At 44.0% G+C, this 21002-nt stretch overlaps 1 protein-coding gene across 2 annotated transcripts in view; it reads left to right on the top strand.

The window, feature by feature from the left end:
- Positions 1-1256: 1256 nt before the first annotated feature.
- The window catches only part of LOC109295618, a 102010-nt gene continuing 82264 nt past the window's right edge, over positions 1257-21002 (top strand). The window contains exons 1-7 of one of the 2 annotated variants that reach the window (XM_019514555.1): positions 1257-1472; positions 1890-1979; positions 3805-3912; positions 6277-6361; positions 9621-9682; positions 13439-13630; positions 18016-18098. In XM_019514555.1, coding sequence (XP_019370100.1) covers positions 1305-1472; positions 1890-1979; positions 3805-3912; positions 6277-6361; positions 9621-9682; positions 13439-13630; positions 18016-18098 — 788 coding nt within the window. In that variant the 5' untranslated portion in view covers positions 1257-1304. The remainder of the gene's footprint in view (positions 1473-1889; positions 1980-3804; positions 3913-6276; positions 6362-9620; positions 9683-13438; positions 13631-18015; positions 18099-21002) is intronic. The other variant, XM_019514556.1, reaches the window with a different exon arrangement.

Raw genomic sequence — 21002 nt, 5'->3', positions numbered from 1 at the left:
AATACATGTCCTGTTATTGAAAGGCAGAGCGAAGAAAAACTTTTTTAGTTATGGAAGGTTATGAACAACAAAATTGCCCTTAGAAAGGTTAGCTTGATTAGTGGAACATTAAATCATTAAAAAGGAGAGATCCTTTGGAGTGCAGAACACCGAGTCACTTAATCAACTTCCTCAGCTGCCTAAATAGTAATGCAACAGCTGCTGCACTGTGGAGCAGAAATCAAAGCAGGGTACTTCTATCCGGGCCAGAAAACCAGCTTCCCCCTAATACTTCACCCCACTTTTGCAGAGTTGACTTTTGGGGAAAAGGTGTATATCATATGTGAGAAAATATGGCAGCATAACCTAAAAAATCTGAAAAGGAAAATCCTGTATGGCTAAGCGGAATCCTTTTCCTAAAGAGGGAGACTTTATCACTGCTCTTTTTCCGTGTGTCCCCATGAGCAGGAGCGTGCATTTCCCTGGGGACCCCCCGCAGAGAATGCCTGCACCTGTGGTGTGCACGGTATGTGGTGCTGCAGATCCTGAAACAAGTCCTTGTTTGATTCGAAGGACCTTCTGGAAAATGGCAGCTTGTAGCTCTCACTTGGTTTTTTGACTCCAGAAAGATGGTGAAGTAGCTCTTCTGTTGCAAGGGTCTCAGAAAGCCCAGAGCAGTGTTTCTCAGAGGTTTAGCCCCTAGGAGGGACGAAGACAAAGGGATTTGAAACTCCTTAGAATCTGGGAGTTTTGCCATTAATTTAAATAGAATTATAATTTAATGTTGTGTCTTTTCTTCTTCCCTTGCTCAGTGTCAGACCCACCCTGCTGTTTGGGGTCAGGAAGGCGTTTCCTCCTATCTGGGATCAGTCAGGCTGTGCGAACTTGGGAGGGGGGGTAGCCTTGCACTGTAGGCCGGGCCCGGCCCTCTCCCCGAGCCCGTGTAATTCACAAACTGTTACAGGCTCCAGAGGTCCGAGGGCGCTGCCTGTACCCCTTGGAGCGGCGGCAAGCGAAGGACGGCGATGTCCCACGTGGCGTCACAGCTGACGGCGCGTTACTAACAGCCGCGCAAGAGATGCTTTGCACCGGACTGCCGCCACCCCCCGCCCTCTAGAACTGCCCGCTGGAGGCCGCTTCCGGTCTGCAGGTGTGAGCTGGACCAACTCCTCCCCCTCAGGCGAGGCGAGGCGGGCCGGGCGGAGGCGGCGGCAGCAAGCGAGGGGGCCCTTCCCGCCCACGTGACACAGCCCCTCCCGTTGTTATGGAAACGAGGCCTGTTAACGCCCGCTGGCGGCGGCGGCCTTGGGCCCGCGGGAGGTGCCATGTTGGGGGTGTCCGGGTCGCGGTTGCGCGGGGGGTTGCTGGCTCAGCTCTCGCCCTCCGCCGCGACGCTCCGCTGCGCGTCCTCGCTGCTTGCCCAGGCACAGGCCAAGGCCCAGGCGCACCTGCTCTCCGCGGTGGCCTGCGAGCGCGCCATGCGCTGGGCGGAGGTAGTGCTCCCCGCCGCCTTTTGGGGTTTGGATGGGTCTGCGGGCTAAGCAGGGGGCATCTGGGTTGGGGCTTGGATGGGAGACCTTGTGATAGGAAACCCCCATGCTGAGGACTGGCTCAGGCTATCCTGCTCTGACCCGTGGGATCCTGGATCTTTTACCTGATGGCACAAACTTGTTGCTTATCCCAAATAAATGATTTTGGCCCAGTTACGATAAATCCCACCACCCCTTCCGCTGTTCATGGTGGCTTGTCCAGCTCATGCCCTTGCATGTTCTGGGGAAGACTTGTGCTATCTTCTCCTTCTGCAGCATCTCAGCCTGGGAGTGAAACCGTCTTGCTGTGTATGAGCCTGGAGGGGAGGGGGCCTATGAGGTTGCCTTCAGATCCTTCAGCCACTTACAGTTTGCTTGCAGGTTGTTGAACACTATACCGTGCTCCTGAGAACTCTGAGCAGAGAGGAACTTCCCAAAGACTTCGAGCCGGGCTTTCACTATTTACAACTGGTAATTTTAAAGCAGTTTTGCAGCAGAAAAACAGGGTTGCAACTCTAGCAGGTTTATGGCAAGTCTCATGATACTTGATATTTCTTATAATGCCCCAGCTCCTGGAGTCATGTGGTTAGGACTCAGCTTTCATTAAAAAAAAAAAAAAAGAATTTCTGACCCTTTTGTGGATATAGGCAAAGCTTGCCAATATGAATATTAAGGGCTCCAAAAACACCAGAAAGCACATAAAAAGAACCCTAGTTTTCCTTCTGATGTTGCCTAATGTTTAGGTCAGTCATCTGATTTTTGGGGACCTTGCTCATTGTTTTTAAATACTTGGGACTGAATGTAGTGAACAAGTTTTGCTGCATAAAATTACACAATGTCATATCTGTGTGGATGGACCCTGTGCTTCTATGGGGCTCTTCATGTTTGGAAGGGTCCAGTAGGAACTGGTTGCAAAACTGGAACCTTATCTTGATGGTCAACATCCAAACATATTAGCTGAAGAACACATAACTCAACTGTACTTTTGATTCACTTTGCCTGTGTGGGTGCCAGGGGTGTTGAGAGAGCACATCATGTAGGCCAGGTGGAAATGAGGTGCATAGTTTTAGCTTACTGGTAAATAGATTGGTTTGGGAGTAGATGGAAGTGGCAGTGTGGGGGGGAGGGGGAGATAGTGTTGAACTGCACCTTTTTAAAATGTGTGGAAAGACATGTCACAACACTCCCTCAAATTTTCCCTGCGCAGGTTTAGATCCCTCTGCGCAAATTACTCTGCTTCAAGGCACATAATTTAATTATGATCCTATTTAATTTAATGGTAAAACTCCAGATTAGAACTGGCTAAAAAGGGGTTTCATATTGGTCATGATATGGAGCATACAAGGTACCTGGCTTTAAGCTACACACAATAGTGGACTGACCTGGGACCACAGGCTACCATGTGGACTGCCCCAAACCACAAGCCAGAACTTCTGAGGCAGTGAATCCATGCCTTAGATTTAGCAAAAATTTATTAAACTTGAGATGTTTCATATAAAATGTGTCAGGCTTAATAAGCAGGCATTTTCTGATTAAATGCTCCCATTACATGTCTGACCAACTTTACCCCGTTATTTTAGTGGGACCAGATGTTATCTATAACATCAGTCTCAGTATGCAGCCTTGGTATCCTTCTACATTGCAGTTCTCTTGGCAGTTCTATGTTTCATGTCTTTATAAACCTGAAACAAATCAATGTTAATTGTATAATTCAGCTAAGGGCTAGGATGTAGGCTGTGCTGTTGCTCATTCTGTGTTCTGAGATATCTGCATGTGACAGAATTTTCAGACAGAGGAATTTTAGTGCATATTCTCATCTCTGCAGACTGCATCGTTTTATTAAGATGGGACCTTAGTATTGCATTAAAATTAATTTAAATGATCTATGAAACATCTCTGCTGTACCTTATTAGAGAGGCTTCAGACTTTATAATGTGAAATATTAATAATATACTCTTCCTCTGGGCGGTGTATTTTAATGTTCCTGGTAGTCACTGAAGAGCCATATCTTCAGCTAGTGTAAAGTAGTATTTTATTCAGTGGATTCTACCACGTTACATCATCTGAGAATCTGGCCTGAAGTAAACAGTATCTAGGGAGTATCTGATGAAATATATTTGTTTTAGTATGCAAATAGTGTATAGCAGATACACTATTTTTGTATGCAAATATTTAAAGCAATGATTGAACAGGAAAATGATGAATAGTGGTTTTCATTAGTTTGAAAATAATTAAAAACAGGTTCTATGCAATATTAAAACTTTAAAAATGATTTGTGATTCTGATTGTGTTTCAGCTCTTTGAAACCTATTATCATTTAGCTGTAGCTTTCCAAAAACAGAATCAGCATAAGGAAGCTGTGGAAGCATTTACCAAGGCAATAGAAATTGGATTCATCCCTAAGGTAAATCTGTAGTAGTATTTATAGTATGTTCATTGCATCCTGAACAACCTTTTTATTAGAGAAGAATATCTTAAGTTTATTGGACTATATTACATTTTAAATCAATGAGTAAATAAAAGGAATGTGCTCGAAGATATACATTCCTGTTTCAACCTTGTGATTTTTGTTATGCCATATTTATTTTAAAATGATTGACAGCTGTGCCTTAGAATTACAGTTACTGTACATCAAGTAAAATCATCCAGTATGAAAAAAAACAGTACTGCATTTAGGGACTGGGATCAGACAGAGCTACAAATAGTTCATCTTCTGAATATATTAGGTTATCTTATACCTGCACCTTGCGTTAAGCATATTAGAAATTGACCTGTGAGATGTTTGAATAAAATTAGAAATTTGTTTAGGTAATAGGGGGGAGAAGATGAAACTGTCTGTTTCCTCCACACACAAACCCAAACCATTTTATCCTAAGTGGTCAGTATACTTGAAATGATAGATGTCTCTAGACCTCTATACTTGTATGTAATTTTTAAAATGACCAGTAAGTGAAGTCATATCTATGTCTAATGCCAATTAAGAAGTTTATCTTAGGAGGGACTGAATGCTTTTGTGAGATGCATTGCACCTTTAACTTCTAAAAGTTGGATATGTGCTACAGGGGTCTCTAGGATTCCTACTCTACCTTCCTGCCCCCTCCAAAGGGGAGAGAGGGAGGCTTCCAGATAGCCCATCAAGTAGCGAGATACGAGGGAACCCTGCTTGGGCCCTGCTGCTACCACCTCCACAGCTTTAAGAACTACTGCCAGGTGCTTAAAGTGGCAGTGTCAATTCCCTCGGGAGCTTTATCATGGCTGCAGTGGCTACACATCTGTCCACCTCTCTCTATAAGCTGCTGGCAAAGAGCTGCCTTTGCATCTGCTGCTTTTCAGCAGCTGCCAGCTGATCATTGACATCCTGCCCCCTTTCTTGGCAGGGGTGCAGACAAGCTGTTGTAAGCAGGCAGGCTGAGGGCGAGGGCGGTGGGAATCCAGGGAGCAGTGTCCTATTGCCTTTTAGCTAGTGAGCTCACCTTTGAGGTGACTAAAGCTTTCTAGTCAGGGGGCGTGAACATATATGACCCCATAGTGCTGTATTTTTGTAGTGTTACAAAGTGTTGAGTTGCTTTGTAGCACTGCAAATGAATGCCTGTCTAAACCCTAATATGCTTCTAAATTAATTAGACTGTTGGGGTTCAGTGAGGTGCTGAATATCCTCAAGTTAATGCTGCTGGAACTTGCAGCCGCTCAACATCTTGGAGAAAGCTCTCCAAACTTACCAGGATGAGAGCTGTGTTTTTGACCTCATATTTTATGCCATTTTCAGAGCCGTGTTATAATTGACCGGAAACTCATCATTTATTAGAGTTAACCTTAAATATTGTATGAATTTGTAAGAATTTATAAGTTTTAAGTTTTAAAAATACTTGGTAAAACTTTTTTCCATAAAATAGTTCACTAATATCTGTTCCAGGTTAGTGTCTGGCTGAAAAGACAATAATTTAGATGAATGGCTGCGATTTCGTGCATACCCCAAAATCTTTCCAATGTAGAAATTTTTGACTGCTAGGATAAATGGAATCTAAGATCATTGGAAACAATCTTACTACGTTAGTCATACATTTTTGCTCCTGGCATTTACAGCAATTCAATTATATTTTAAAGAATAATAAGTGATTTTTGTAACTGAAAAGCAGTATGGATAGTAAGCGTTAAAAACAGTAATAAAACAGTGAGCAAACTGAAAGTTAGATCATTCAGGTCCTTCATGCTGTGGGCTCTAAACTCTCTTGCTCTTTGTCCAAATTATATTGTATTGAAACAAATCCTGGCTTTTTTTTTGTTTCTAGAATTTATTTTTCTGATACATTTGTACTTTTTGATTAAATGCAGTTAATGTAACTGCACATTGGCTGTGTGGTTCTTGTGCAATTTCATTAAATTCCTTTTTCATTTTTTTTTCCTCCAGGGGTGTAAATTGATTTATATGAGCATGCTGCTAATGTTATAGCTCCTTGTCTAGACCCTTGGGTCCTAATGCTTTTTAAACTTAGTACAATTATGGGAAACATTATACTGGAATGATGACATAAATCATCCCCGTAGGAGTCTGAGCAATCTGGGGAGTTATCATATAGAGCCCTGCTGAGGTAAATAAGAACAGCAATTTGAAATAAATAAAAGACCAATGCTGCTAATGTGGATGGCTCAAGAATATCATTAAATTCATAATGACAGTGTTTATTTGGTATAACAATGTTAGATGTACTGTGATGCTGCTTTTTAAACAATGATATTACTATTTATGATACTGTCCTCTTTTCTCCAGGGTGTCTGTCAGGTTGGCTGTACCTCCAAGTCTTTCCTTCAAACGCCAGTGTTTGCTAGAAGAGCATATGCACATGTAAAATGTGGTAAGATGTTTTGGAACTCTAGGTGGTCTTAGTCAGTGGCTGGCAGCCTTTTTTGCGGTGGTGGGCCAGAATTATCTGGTTTGGGTCCAAGGTGGGCTGGCACTAGGACCTTTCCACTCTCCGTACTACTGCTTCTCTCTGCTACCCAGCTGCAGCATGGGAGAAGCTCCCCACCACACAGCTGTGGCATGGCATGGCGTAGGCCAAGTCCCTGGTTGCCAATACCCCTGAAACCCCGCCCCTGCTGCTGGGACACTGCTGAAGCCCCTTGGATCCATGGGCCAGCTACAGTTGCTTTGTTGCCTGGATCTGGCTTGCAGACCATAGTTGCTGACTCCTGATTTTTGTTTTATTAGACCAACTAGATAGTTGCAAAAAAAAGTTTCTTTATTTGCAAGCTGTCAGGCTCATGCACCCTTCCTTAGGCAAAGGATAATGCAAAGATTGTAAAATTTCTCCCAGGTAGAAATTAAACTTCATATTGCACAGGAGAGCTGGAGGATGATATAAGTTTTCCTGGGTGGAAAAGTTCATTTTGTGCCAGTTAGGCTTGGATAAAAGTTGGAGCAGTCTGTTTACCTCAAAGGTGTCTGATGGCAAGCAGGATATTGAATTTTGCTTCTTTAAAGACTATTATGAGGTTGTGTTTGCTCTGTTATTTTGTTAGCATTACCAGCATTGGGAAATAGTGGGGAAATGTGGTGATAAAACATACTCGGGTTTAGCTTAGTAGCTAAATGAGTAGGAGAGGTTTATACATTGTGTGAGGGAATTTGGGGTCCAGCAGGAGTGCTAATACCAGTTTTCTGTCCCTGAGTACTACATGACAAAGACAGAAGGGGCAGGGGTGTCCAGTTGGTTGTTTGCCTCTTAACTGCCTTGCCTAGCACAGTCCGTGGTTCTCCCACCAATACTTAGTTCTCATTGGCAGTTCAACCCTTCCTCCTGCTAGGTTGCCCCAACTGCATGCACAGTTAGGCTGGTACTTGACTGGTCTACTTGAGCAGAGCATAGGCATTATTTTGAAACCTTATCACCCAGTTCAGTGGTCTCCAACCTTTTTAAGTAGGGAATCACATTTGGCATTTAAAAGCAACCCAAGGTCTACTGTGTGCTGCCACCACCCCCTTTTCTCCCCTGCCCAACAGGTAAGACTGTGGGGAGGGAAAGGGGGGCAGATTGAGGCAGAGGGAGAAAAAATTATTTGGGGCTGTGCCTCCCCAGCAGTTAAGTCCCACCTGGCCAGGGCCCCACTCAACTTACCCCTGCTCCTGCCTCTGCAGCACTGTCACTTGCCACAGGGGCCTCGATCTAGCCCCCACTCCTACCCTCCCCCATGGATTGACCTGCTGGGCTGGGGCACGCACATGCATGCACATGGGGACTCGGCCCCCCACCCCAGCCTCAGATTGACTCCAAGAGGCTCTGAGATCTACCAGTGGATCGAGATCCACTGGTTGGTGACCACTGCCCTAATATATATTTAGTTCACAGTGAAATATGCTCAAACAAGCTAGTAATGGCGGTAGGAATTGGGGCCCACCTAGTCTATATGAAGGTGAATAGTATACCAATACAGTAACACACATTCAGATACCTACAGATAGAGTCCTTAGGTAAATATCCTATTCTCTCTTGATGTGAATCCACTGTTCATAAGTCCTTTCAGAAGCAGTTGAATAGCCTTTTAAAGAAAATATGGACAATTGGTAGTCAGATGTGGTCTGAATGAAGTGAAAGGGCAGTGAAGACTTGCTGATTGGTCACTAAACTGGAGACCTGAGTTCTGTGCCCAGGTCTACTTTTATTTGCTCTATGGCTGAAGCAGTTTTCTCGGCCTTGGTTTCCTTCCCTACCATGACCTCTCCACTTGTGTTTCTAAAACACTGGCAGAGTCTGCATCTTCTCCATTACAGGATGTTCCATTAGAAGATAATAGCTTTAGATAATGAAGTCACAGCTTTTGTTTGTTACACTTTCACAGTTCTGAAAATGAGCATATTTGACTGTGCCCTTTACCTTAACCTGTTGATTACCATGCAGATACTTTGCATACCCACTCATCCACTTTGAAAGCCTTGTACCTAAACAGCTTTTGCTTGTACTCAGGTGTGCTTGTATATCAGGATTTCTCCCCACCCAGACATCTTATCCTTATATATTTCAGTTTGTTCTTTATTAATCCACAGTACTTTTGAGAGCCTTACTGAGTAATATTTGAGTCATTTGGAGAGCTTTTAATTGCGTTCAGTAGTTTTGACCCATTAGATCTTTGCTCTAATAACTAGACCCATGGTATCCATTTGATCCAAAGAACCATTTGATAATGTTAATCATGACTTTGCAAGTTAATGTAGTTAAATCTTTCAAAACTAGATAGGATGCGTCTGTGCTCAGTAGTAAGGAAAATGTCATTTACCAAACTGTTAAAATCCTGAGGCTAAGCTTTACAAAAAAATTCCTGCTAGTCATTTTGATTTTCATTACTGAATAATCACCACTTCCCATACCACAGGACCCCCAGCCACAAGCCTCCCAGGCCATCTGCTGTGTTGTGTAAGCTCCTTCCCATCTGTGCCATGCTGCATGGGTGACTCCTACTGCACTATATAGGTGCTCTTGTATCCCCCAGCTGTGCGCTTCCTGTCAGGGAGGCAGGTAGCAGAAGCTGGAGGAGGCAGAGAGAGCTGAGAGACTTTGGGTGCCACTTTCCTCATTACTTTCCTGTTGCTGCTACCAACTGTGAACCATGGGTCTGCTCGTTAGCACGTTGGGGGCCAGATGTGGCCTGTGGGTCTCCAGTTGGACAGCCCTGTCGCACATAATAGGGCTTAAGTGCACTTCTGTAGATGTGCACAAATTGTGACCAAGGGGTCATTGTTGTATTAGAGTTGTTGCAGAGAATCTGAGATGTTTCTTGAATCTGTTCGCGAGTGCTTAGTCAAGCAAAGACAGATGGAGCAGGTGTTTGTTGGGCTTTGTAGAAGGATAGATATCTTGCATCATTCTCCACTGTGGTTGTATGAAAGGGTGGCTTTGGCTAGACCATGGAGGATCCACCACATCGAGCTAAGTCAGTTGCACTGTATTTTTGGAAGGACACGAAAGAAGCATTGTAAAGAATCTTGTCAGAAAAATGACTAACCAAAGAGTCATTATTAGAAAATAATGTTTATTGCTTGAATTTCAATATGAAATATGTCTGACATTGAAAAAATGGTTACTTTTTCACTCTGCTTTTTTTCTGCTTTGTTTCTAGACAATATGAAAGAAGCAATAGTTGATGCTAACAGAGCTGTTGAGCTGGATCCTTCCAACCCTGTAAGTAATAGTGAAATGAACTGCATTTTTTGGTACCTGCAATGCTCATTTTACTTGGTTTTAGTTTTTTGGCATTTTACTCTCTGTCTAGTGTGTATTTAGTTTTCCTTTCCGTTTTTTTAGTTATATGGCAGAGCTGCATCTGCTACCTTTTAAATAATGGCCCTGGAGTAGCAGTAAACATATACATATTTCTGTGAAATACTACAATATTGTTAAAACAAAATTAGTGGTAATTTGGAAGAGGAATATTTGTGGATACATATTTTAAAACTGAACTGGAACAACATCAAGTTTACTTGTTAATTTTAAACTGCTATCTAATAGTTTAATGTTATGTTTCCTAGTTCTAGTGCTGTGAGAGACAATAATTAATAAATCTCTATTTGCATTCTGTGCGTCATTGAGTATTTTGTAAACCTCTGTCCCCTCTCAATCATCTTTTTTTTTTTTTTAAGCCTGTTTAGTCTCTTCTCATGTGGAAGCCCCTCCAAAGCCCTGATCATCTTTGTTGCCCTTCTCTGTGCCTGTTCTTCTAGGTTTTTTTGAGGTGGGATTACAGTATTCCAGGTGTGGGCAAGCCAAAGATATATAAAGGGGCATAACTAAAACAAAGTATCAGTACAGTTCCCTTTTTCATAACTCCTAACATTTTATTTCCCTTTTTGACTGCTGCTGAACAATGAGCTGATGTTTTTTGTGAACTATCCACAGTGACTCCAAAATCTGTATCCTGTGTGGTAACAGTTAATATAGAGTCTTTCATTGTGTGCATATTTTGAGTAATTTTTTTCCCATGTGCATTATTTTGCACTTACAAACATTTAATTTTATTTCTCATTTTGTTGCCCATTCACTTTGTTGCTGATTTCTCCCCAGTATGTCCTGTGAATCCCTTTGTTGAACACTTTATTTTTTTATTATGGTTTCTACCAGTTTACTATGAACCAAAGTTAGACTTACTGGCCTGTAGTTCATTGGAGCCCTTTTTAAAGATTGGAGTTACAATGGCAGTACTCTGGTACCAAAGCTATTTTTAGTGATAGGTTGGATACTACAGTAAATAGGACTGTAATTTCAGATTTGAGCTCTTATAGGACTGTAAGATGATTGTCTTCAGGTCCTAGAGATTTGTTGCTCTTCAGTGTATTGATTTCCTCTAAAACCACATTTACTGACACCTCAGTATCAGTCAGTTCTACTGCTATGTCTCCTGGGAGTTGTGGGGGAGGGAAAGGATGAATTTGTCCCCTGGTGAGGGAATCTCCCTATCATCTTCATTAGTAAAGACTCCATGATCAGTTTTATTCTTCTAACATATTTAAAGACATTTTCATTATTGTGTTCTATGCCACTAGCAGTTTTCCCCCAAATTCTTTTTCTTTTTTTTGTTTGCCTGCCTTATTAGTTTTGCATCTGACTTGCCAGAGCTTATATTCTTTTTTATTTTCCTTGTTTGGACTTGACTTCCACTTTTTAAATGGAGTATTTTTTCTGTAATAGCCTCCTTTACCATTTAACCATCTATCTTTTTATTTGTCTGCTTCCTTTTTATTTATTTATCTATTGATTGATTTGCAATATATACTTATTTTGTCTCTGATATGATGTCCTTGAACAGTTCCCATGCTGCATGTAAGTGTTTGACCTTTTTGGTGCCTCTTTTAATTTCGTTGTATCCTCATATTTGTGTAAGTCATTTCTTAAAATTAAAAGCTACCGTGGTAGTTTTTTTTGTTATTGTTTCCCTCCCGCCTCCTACAAGCGTATCAAACTTCAGTGTACTATGATCATTATTACAATTACAAGGAGGCATATTGGCCAATACTGATCAGATTTCTGATGCAGCTGCCTCCGGCTGGTAAGACTGATATGGTGGAAGTGGGGGAGAGTGTGTGCTCCTCGAATCTGCACAGGGCAGGGTAGGCTGCAGGTGGGGCTGCATGGGCCTCTTCTCAGCAGGGACTGGGCTTAGCAGGCACTGGTGGCACTGGGAGGATGCTGCCACCCCAAATTTCACCGCCACTCTGCTCCCAGTGCTGCTGCCAGCTGCCCAGCACAGCCCTGGCTCTTCCTGGTGTGTGGGTGGAGATGAGGCGTTGAGCTGGGGCTGCGCCTGGGTGGCTGGTGGTGGTGGCACTGGGAGCAGAGCGGTGGCGAAATTTGGGGTGGATGCAGCATCCTCCCAGTGCTGCTGGCGCCTGCTTTGTGCCCGGCCCTTGCTGAGAAGAGCCCCAGCTGTAGCCTGCCCCAACCTGCACAGATCCGGGGGACACATGCTGCCCTCCTCTCCCCCCCAAACCCTCCCACAGTGCAGGCAGTGGCAGGAGCTGCCTCCCTACCCTCCCACGAGCTGTGGCTCTGCCTCCCCTCCCCACCTGGGCAGCACCTTCCCTGCCCCCTCCCTCACCACGGGCGCCATTGATCTGCCCCCCCATGCCCTTTCCCTCCCTCCTCCCTTTCCACCACACCATAGTTACCAGCTGGAGGCAGCTCTCCATGCTGACAGCTGTGCTCCTTGCTGTCTGAGTGCTGCTCTGTGGCTGCACGCTGCACGGACATTTATCAGCCAAATTATCGGCCCCATCGGGCTGATATCCAATACAGCCAGTTTTCTTTATATGAGTACCGATCCAATATCGGACTGACATTGGTGCACCTCTAGTTATTGTCGTCTTTTTCTTTTGTAACCTCTCTCAGCTCCCTTAACATTTCAAGCTTACCACGAGGGCAGAAATCAAGTGGCTGATGTCCCTAGATGTACATTTTTTCTATTTATACACTGAATTTTTCTGCCTCTTTAGCAGTTAAGAAGTATACTCTGTTTTTAGTTATCATATTTACTCATATACCACATGCACTTTTTTTTGGAAGGCAGAAAGCGTAGGAAATTTTTTTTTCTAGTCATGGCTGATTGTGTGCACAGAATAAGTCCTTCTGGACAAGTAGTGTGTTCAGGAAGCGTGGCATCCCAGGTGATAGTGTGGGTGAGGCAACAGGCACTTCAATATGGATGATTGGCAGGACAGCAATAAGGGTAGGCTAAGACGCTTGCAAGAACAGTAGCAAGGCTTTTTTTTTTTTTACTATAACTTGTTCTTTTACATTAATTCCTATAAATAGTAAAGGGATCATTTCCATGTGATAAGTGTCATCAAGGTATTACAGTTTGCACTGAGTATCTCACTTGCCCTGAGCTAGTTCAGCTGCAGCTTCAGACACAAGCTGTAGTGTAGAGCTGATAGTTTCTGTACATTTCTTAGTGGCTGTGAGATGGTTAATAGTGGATCCTGCCTTTGCTGCTTGCCAGGTGAAAAAGAAGTAGCAGCCATTTTGGCAGTGATTAGAGATAGCATCACCATACTTCTATTCCAGTGAAGAAAAATCACCATCCTCACTTAAGACATACACCCCAATTTGGGAGGGCTGGTTTTGGGGGGAAAGTGAATGTGGTATGCAAGTAAATATGGTAATACAGTCCTTAATATAGTTTGCTTCTTTCCTGCCAGTGGAAACTACTCTGTCATTCCTGTATAACTTGTATCCTGATGTTACAGTGTTCCACTGATATCTGCCCCCTCCCCACCTCCCTTTGCACCCTTATGTTCTGAGATGCCTATTATATCAAGTTGGTATGAGAAGTTTCTTGTGCCTATTCTCTGTTTAGCAAATCCATTGAGAGATCGCCAGAAAATGTCCTGAATTGCCTTTGAGGTAAAACTAACCAAATTCTCTGTTATGCTTTTCATTTTCCAGGATGTGTACTGTGTCAGGGCTCTTGTTTGGAGTGCAGCAAAAGAAAAGAATAGAGCCATTACTGACTTAAACAGTAGCCTCAAGTTAAAATCATCTCATACTTGTGCTTTGATTATCAGGGGAGCCATTACAAATTCTCTTATGGCAAAAAAGTGTGTGAAATCTATAGAGAATAATAAAGACCACAAAAAGGTAAATAATATTCTTTCACAGTGTCTGGTTTAATTTGCCCATTTCATATTATGTTTATAAAAAATGTGACTTTGATACGGGATGAAAAACAGCCTTGTTTTAAGCAGAGGCAGCTCCTTTTCGTGTCAGTGCTAATGCTAAGACTGAATTTGTCCTCCAGTACTTTTGGTTACGGGGTTTTAAATTTGACCTGACTTTTCCTGAATATCAGTGATTTTTGTTTTTTCTAATTGTTAATTGCTTAAAGATAGAGCTGTGGTTCTGGATTACCTCTCCCATCTTCCCATTCTTATTTTTATATCCCTACAGCAACTAATAGTGTTTAGTTTAAAACCCCCTTCAAAATTACATAACAAAATATTTAACTGCATGTGCCATTCTGCCCTGGGAACAAGCAACTCGTAATAGTTCTACGCATAAATGTTCTACTGTAAGTCACTCACCTACTTAATTGGTGTATGGTATAAGTACATCCACAGAATAAATTCTAATATTATAAAAGCCTAAGTCTGTCTGTCTGTCTGTCTGTCTGTCTGTCTCTGTCTGTCATGCTTTATTCACCACCTGCCCTCCCTACCCCTGCTTCCTGGAGGCAGTGGCAACAGAGTGGATGGGGGGGGAGGGTGCGCTGGCCTCGCCCTCCCTGTTCCCTGCAGGTAGTGTGGGGAAAGTGGGCCCAGGCCCAGGTGGGGGGAAAGCCAGCCCTCCGCAGGGAGGGGGAGAGTGGGGAACAGCAGGCCTGGCCCGGCCCAGCCCAGCCCAACACAGCAGTTGTGGGGGGAGGAGAGGAGTGAGCCTCCTCCCCCCTATCAGGCCTGGGCCCACTTCCACTCCCACTCCTCCCCCACCCTGATCCCCCCGCGTCGACTCCAAGCCCGCTGCTCCCCCCTCTGCCCCCCAGCTGCCGTGGCCCAGCTTCTCCCCACATTGGGCCCGGGCCTGTTCCTCCCTTCCCATCACTGCTGCAGCGGCGTGGGTGGGAGCGGGCCCAGACCCCAAGCAGCAGGAGGGAAGGGGGAGCGGACCCGGATGGGGCGGGGGCCTGGGGCTCCATCCCCGCCCGCTCCTCCGCCCCGGTCATTCTTGATGAGCAATTGGCTAGTATCAATTTGTTTCTTTTGGTCAGCACAATCTACTTTTTGAACTACTTTTTGAGAATGGTTTACAGTTTTTCTGCTACTTCAGCTATGCTCCATAGCTGATTTGTTTTCTATGACAGTCTACACTGGCTTCCTTCCTTCCTATCTGGTGAATGTAGTTTGAGATCTTTAAAATCTGGAAAGTCAAAGGGAAATAGCAAAGAGATGAAATGATACGAGGAAAAACAAGAGGAGATAAATGCCTGAATGTGAGTCTTATTCAAGAACTTGTCAAAATATTTTCAGATGTGGAGGTTGTTTCAAAGATGAGAGAAATATTTGCGACTTCAAAAGAGAAAAGGGAAGTAGGAAAACTGTACCTAAAACCCTAAGGTCTCTTGTACATGTGATGAAATTGCCCTTTTTAGTGGTTTAATTGCCCATTTTTTAATGATTTAATTTTGTCATACTGTACACATGCAGTAGTGTATTGTGATTTAAATGACTTTGTTATGGAGCAAATTAAAACATATTCCAATGTATTTTAGTCTGCTATTAACAAATTGCAGCAATACATCCATTCCCGGGGCTGCAGCTCAGGGGCCACTTGGCCCACTAGCAGCTTGTTCCCTGGCCAGCTCCACAGGGTAAAAAAAAGCGGCGAGAGGCTTGATGGGCTTCCAGCGCCCTGTACACTGTTCCTGATGTGTGGGACTGCCTGGGAATGGGTTGGCTTGCCCTTGGGGCAGGAAGGTGACTGGGTGTGCTGGTGACCAGAGAAGGCGGCAGGGATGGTGCACGGGATGCTAAAAGCCCTGACGGGCTCTCAGCACACCCAGCTGTCCCCCTGCCACCTTCCTACACTTCCCCAGGGGCAAGCCAGCCTGTTCCTGGGTGGTCTCAGGCAGCAGGAGGGTGGTGGGGACAGTGTGTACGGGGTGCTGGAAGCCCCAGCAGGGGGAAAAAAATGGTGAAAAGGGACCTGTTTTCCCCACCAATGGAATCTGCCCATCTCTTCTGTGGATGGAGGATGAGCTGTCGGCAGTGTCTGAGTTTCAGGGGGCCTGATCCTTCCCTCTGTGGTGGCAGTGCCCCATGGGGCCACCCAGGCAGGCTGATAGTGCTGCCTCAGCTTGAAGCCAGCACCTGGCTTGCTGTCACTCTGCCCAGGTGGCCTCAGGGGTGCTGCCAACATGGAGGGAAGGACCAGGGCCCCTTGCAGCTCAGGGACCATTTGGCCTGCTGGCTTCTTGTCCCCTGGCTGCAGGCAGGCTCTGCCAGGATAAGAAAAAATGGCGAGGGGCCCAATCCTTTCCTTTTTTTTTCTGGTGGAGGGGCTCAAGCTGCTGGTAGCATCTGAGTTGTGGGGGCTCTCGGCCCTTGGTCCTTCCTTTCGTGCCAGTGGTGCCCTTCGGGAGGTGTGCTAGGAAGCTGGGTGCTGGCTCTGAGCAGCTCAGGGCTGGCTGGTAACTTGTCTCCTAGTCATGGGCAGACTCTGGGAAGGGGGTGGGAAATTGGGCCTCTTGCTGTAAACCGTGATGGAGCCCCTAAATCAAAATGTCAGTATTAAAAACCCACCAATTGAAAATGCACTGTTCTGGTTTAGGGAGAACGAAATAGTTGTCATGTGAACAAGTGGCATAAGAGTTTAGGGTGATTTTTGAATAAATGGAGTGCTTATTGGTGTAGTTTTGCTAAGAGTAAGTAGCATACAAATAGTGATGGAATGATGAAGTTGAGACAAAGTAAAAATGATCTACATTGTATAATCCCCTTCCTTCCAACTTGAATTCAGAAGGGAGATGAACATAGGAGATGAAATATTGGAGAGCAGGCCAGGAGAATGAACTATTTTAAAAAAGGAGAAAAAAAGAAAATAAAATTTAACAAGTAGTGCATATGCACCAAAATGATTGACTTTTTAATATATAGACTTCTTTTTTATTGGTCAGTGCATGTACCTATTTAGCAGAACAGCTAAAAGGGAAGTTAAATATTATACTCAAGCTGACAGGGTAGAGGAGATATTCCATATCAGAGTATCAAACCTGGATCAGTTGCACCACAGGCTGGCTTATCTGGATAGCTTTAAAGAAAGTACTCTTTGTTTACTTGATAGCAAAGGATGAATCCTCATTTGATTTGCTTCTATTTTGTTCTTTGGATAAAATCATAGTATATACTGTCAATATAATTTGTATTAGATATACGTTCTTTGGAGATGGATTATATTTTAAGATTTTGTGAGGGAGAGGGGTTAGTTGAATGATAAAAAAATGGGTCTGTGTGCAAAACAGGTATGATTAATTTTGAGAGCATCTAAGAAGATGCAGAAGCAATTTTGAAAATTTTGTCCCTAGTTTAGTATGCTAGATTATTAAAGTTTATACTTTTTTGTTATTTGCATAATAAAATTGTTTAAATGTTTTTCTAAACAAACTATTAGAAAGTAGTTTATGACATGCTACTGAATAGTAAGATAAATCATTACCTTAAAATAGTACTTTGGGTTTTTTAACATCCAAAATCAGCAGACAAGACATCAGCTTTTATGTTGCCTGTATGACCTTTGTACAATAAATGGCATGAAATTTAATTAATTCCACTTGGAAAGTTAAAGGATTGAAGTCACCATACTGAATGAGCATAGTGGTTCCAAGAAATCTTGACACACAAATTTCATTAGACTATAAGATAAAGCTATGGTTCATTAAAGCATGGAAGCATGTATGTAATTTAAGCACATATATAATCCCATTGACTTCAGTATGATTACTCACATGCTTAAGATTTAATTATATGCTAAACTTTTGTGGGTCATCAGAGCCTTAGCCCTCATCAACATCTGAACTGTAACATTCCTGAACTGTAACGTTCCTATCTGAACAAAAAACATGCTTAGGGGAGGTGGGGAAGAGAGAAAAATATCAATTTTCCTCTTTCACATCTTTAAATATCTGATCCATTTGATTTTTGGTGTCTCTGCTCAGACTGACAATAATAGCTATATGTGATGATTTTTGTGATATGTGGTTGAAGTCACCACCTTAACGTCCATAGGTCATTAAACTGTCTCCACATGTTAACAACTTTTCATTACTATAGAAGGGGCTGTTTTAAAAATGGCAACCTAAATGTTACTGATTCCCCAAGGAATTTTCTGAAATCCTGATATCCTTAACTTCCTTGCCCATGCAGACTTACTCATTTCCCTGTTTCCCCAATTTTCACTGATTTACAGCATTTTACATTTATTTCAACACTATTGCTGATGAGATATCTATAACTTTTTTTTCTTTTTAATAGGCTTTGGACCTCTCCAGAGATAGTCCACAGTTTTTTGATGTAGAAGATTTCCTCAGTCCTAAAATGACAGATTTTTATGATAAGTAAGTATTGGCACAGTTACTGCAAGCAGAAGTAAATATCTTATTTACATTGTGGCTGAAATGAGGATAAGCTGTTTTCTTTCCTTATTATTAGTTTTTGGTAACAAAAGGCATATCCTTAGTGCTTTGGTAGGTGTTGTTCAGAAATCTGTGCCCACCTGCTCCTGCTTTTTATACACCAGCCCTGGGATTGGCAGAGTGGAGCTGCCCTGAGAGCACCTACTGCCCCACTCTCAAGATCTGTCTCCAGCATTCTTGAGAGTGGCAGGGGATTTCTCTTAGAGTAGCTTCAATGCCTCATTTCTGAGTTTGGGACAGGTAGACTGGGAGGGACAAAGAGGACAGTCGTCTTGGTGATGCTCTTGAATGCTGCAGAAGTAGGATGGACAGACTCTCTCAAGTCATTTTTCTGTTGTTGGTTGCCTTTTTCTTTGCATCTATCCCTGATTTTCTCCTGGGAGCTGTATCATTGGAATCCATAGCTAGTATGAAGTCCTAATGGGATCACTTAAGAGTAATTTTTTTCCTTAGGATCCTCATTTGGATGTAGTCTTTCCTGAACCAAACACTCCAATACAGATCTTGCCATGAGTAAGGTTACTCTTGTGGGGAAATAGTTGGAGAAATCAATTGTGGTTGAAACGCACAGTAGTATTATTAGTAGTAGTTTATTTGCATTTATTTACAACTTTTGCTAAAATAATACAATAAAGTGGTCAATAAAATTATATCATAGTATCATAGTACTTGGGGTCAGAAGGGACCTAAACAGATCATCAAGTCCAACCTTCCACCCCGGGCAGGAATGGGTGCCGGGATCATATCACCCCAGCCAAATATCTGTCCAGCCTCCTCTTAAAGACCCCCAAGGTAGGAGAGAGTACCACCTCAGTTGGGAGCCCATTCCAGAGTCTGGCAGCCCTAACTGTAAAGTATTGTCTTCTGATGTCCAGCCTGAACCTTCTCTCTAACTATTTGTGGCCGTTACTCCTAGTAATACTGGGTGATTCCCCTGGAGAACAGAGCCTCCCCCAATTCCTGTTGGTCCCCCACAGTGAGTTTCTAAATGGCTACCAGATCCCCTCTCAGCATTCTCTTGTGGAGGCTGACTAGGTTCAGGTCCTTTAGCCTCTCTTTGTAGGGCCTGCCCTGCTGCCCCTTGACCATGCGAGTGGCTCTCCTCTGTGCAGCACCCAGAACTGGATGCAGTACTCCAACTGTGGCCTGACCAATGCCACATAGAGGGGAAGGATCACCTCCTTGGACCAGCTTGTGATGCATCTGTAGATGGACAACAAGGTGCAGTTAGCCTTACTGACCGCTTCCTTGCATTGGTGGCCCATGTTCATCCTGGAGTCAGCAATGACTCCAAGATCCCTTTTTGCCACCATGTTGACAAGAAGGGTGTTCTCCATCCCATAGGTGTGTTGCTGGTTACTTCTCCCTAGATGCAGTACCTTGTATTTGTCTGTGTTGAATTCCATCCTATTCTCATCTGCCCACCTTGGTAATTTGTCTAGAACCAGCTGGATTCTGTCCCTCCCCTCCAGCTTGCCCACCTCGCCCCACAACTTGGTATCATCAGCAGATTTGGACAGCGTGCATTCCACATCCACATCCAGATCGCCGATAAAGATGTTGAACAGTACAGGCCCAAAAACTAAGTCCTGGGGGACTCCACTGCCCACATCTCTCAGGTTGAAAATGACCTGTCTACCACCACTCTCTGGGTGTGACCATCTAGCCAATTTGCTGTGCATCTGACTATGTAGGCATCAATGCCCAGTCACCAAGTTTTTTTAAGAGCATGTGGTAGAAGACCGTGTCAAAGGCCTTCTTAAAGTTCAGGAAGACGACATCTACCCCAACACCCTCATCCAGGGACTTTGTGATCAGATCATAAAAAGAAACCAGGACCTGCCCTCAATGAACCCATGTTGGTTGCTCCTGAGCATTACCTCCCCTGCTGGGCCCTTGGAGATGTGCTCCTTGATAATTTTCTCAAAGGTCTTCCCAAGGACCAAGGTAAGACTGACTGGCCTATAATTCCCAGGGTCCTCTTTTCTCCCCTTCTTGTAAATGGGGAACACATTGGCCCTTTTCCAATCCTCTGGTACCTGGCCAGTGCCCCACAAGCGCTCATAGAGCCGTGCTGGGGCCCTGCTATGACCCCCCACCAATTCCCTCAGCACCCTTGGATGAAAAGCATCTGGACCTACTGATTTAAACATGTCCAGCCCCTCCAAAAGTTCCCTAACCAGGTTGTCCCTGACTCTAGGCATGGTGGTGCTTCCCCTGGGTCTGTCCGGAAGTCTAGTGGGGGAGATGTCCCAGTCTTTGTTCAGGAATATGGAGGTAAAGAATTTGTTAAAGTGGTCAGTTTTTTCATTTGCCACAATCACCAGATTGCCAAGCCTATCCTGTAGGGGCCCCATGTTACCCAGTGCCTTCTATAGAGTATACTAATAAAACTCTATAGTATACCTTCTTTGCCAAAAGCATACAGTATGATTACATATTCTAGCAATATAAACAAAATGAAAACCCTGCAGAGCATATTATGATATGAAAAATAGATGGAACAGAGCACTGTATATAAGTATAATATGTACTAGCTGATTGCCTGTCAGGAGTGACGGGCAGGGGAGCGTGCGGGGATGGAGCCCTGTGCTTCCCTCCCCCACCCCACCCTGTCTGGGCCCACTCCCCCTTTACCTCCTGCTGCTTGGGGTCTGGGTCCACTCCCTCCCCTCCCCACCACAGTGGTGGGGGAAGGGGAGGAGTGGGGCCAGGGCCAATGCCGGGGAGGACTCCTGGCCTGCTGCAGCGGGGGGAGCAGCAGGCCCGGTTCGACCTGGTGGGGGAACAGGAGGAGTGGGCTTGGAGCTGACGGGGGGGGGGGGG

This window comes from Gavialis gangeticus, unplaced genomic scaffold, assembly GCF_001723915.1.
Source record: "Gavialis gangeticus isolate Ggan-Ray unplaced genomic scaffold, GavGan_comp1, whole genome shotgun sequence".
In the NCBI taxonomy this organism is placed as follows: Eukaryota; Metazoa; Chordata; order Crocodylia; family Gavialidae; genus Gavialis; species Gavialis gangeticus.
The sequence above is the reverse complement of the archived record's forward strand: the minus strand, read 5'-3'. Positions and strand labels throughout refer to the sequence as shown.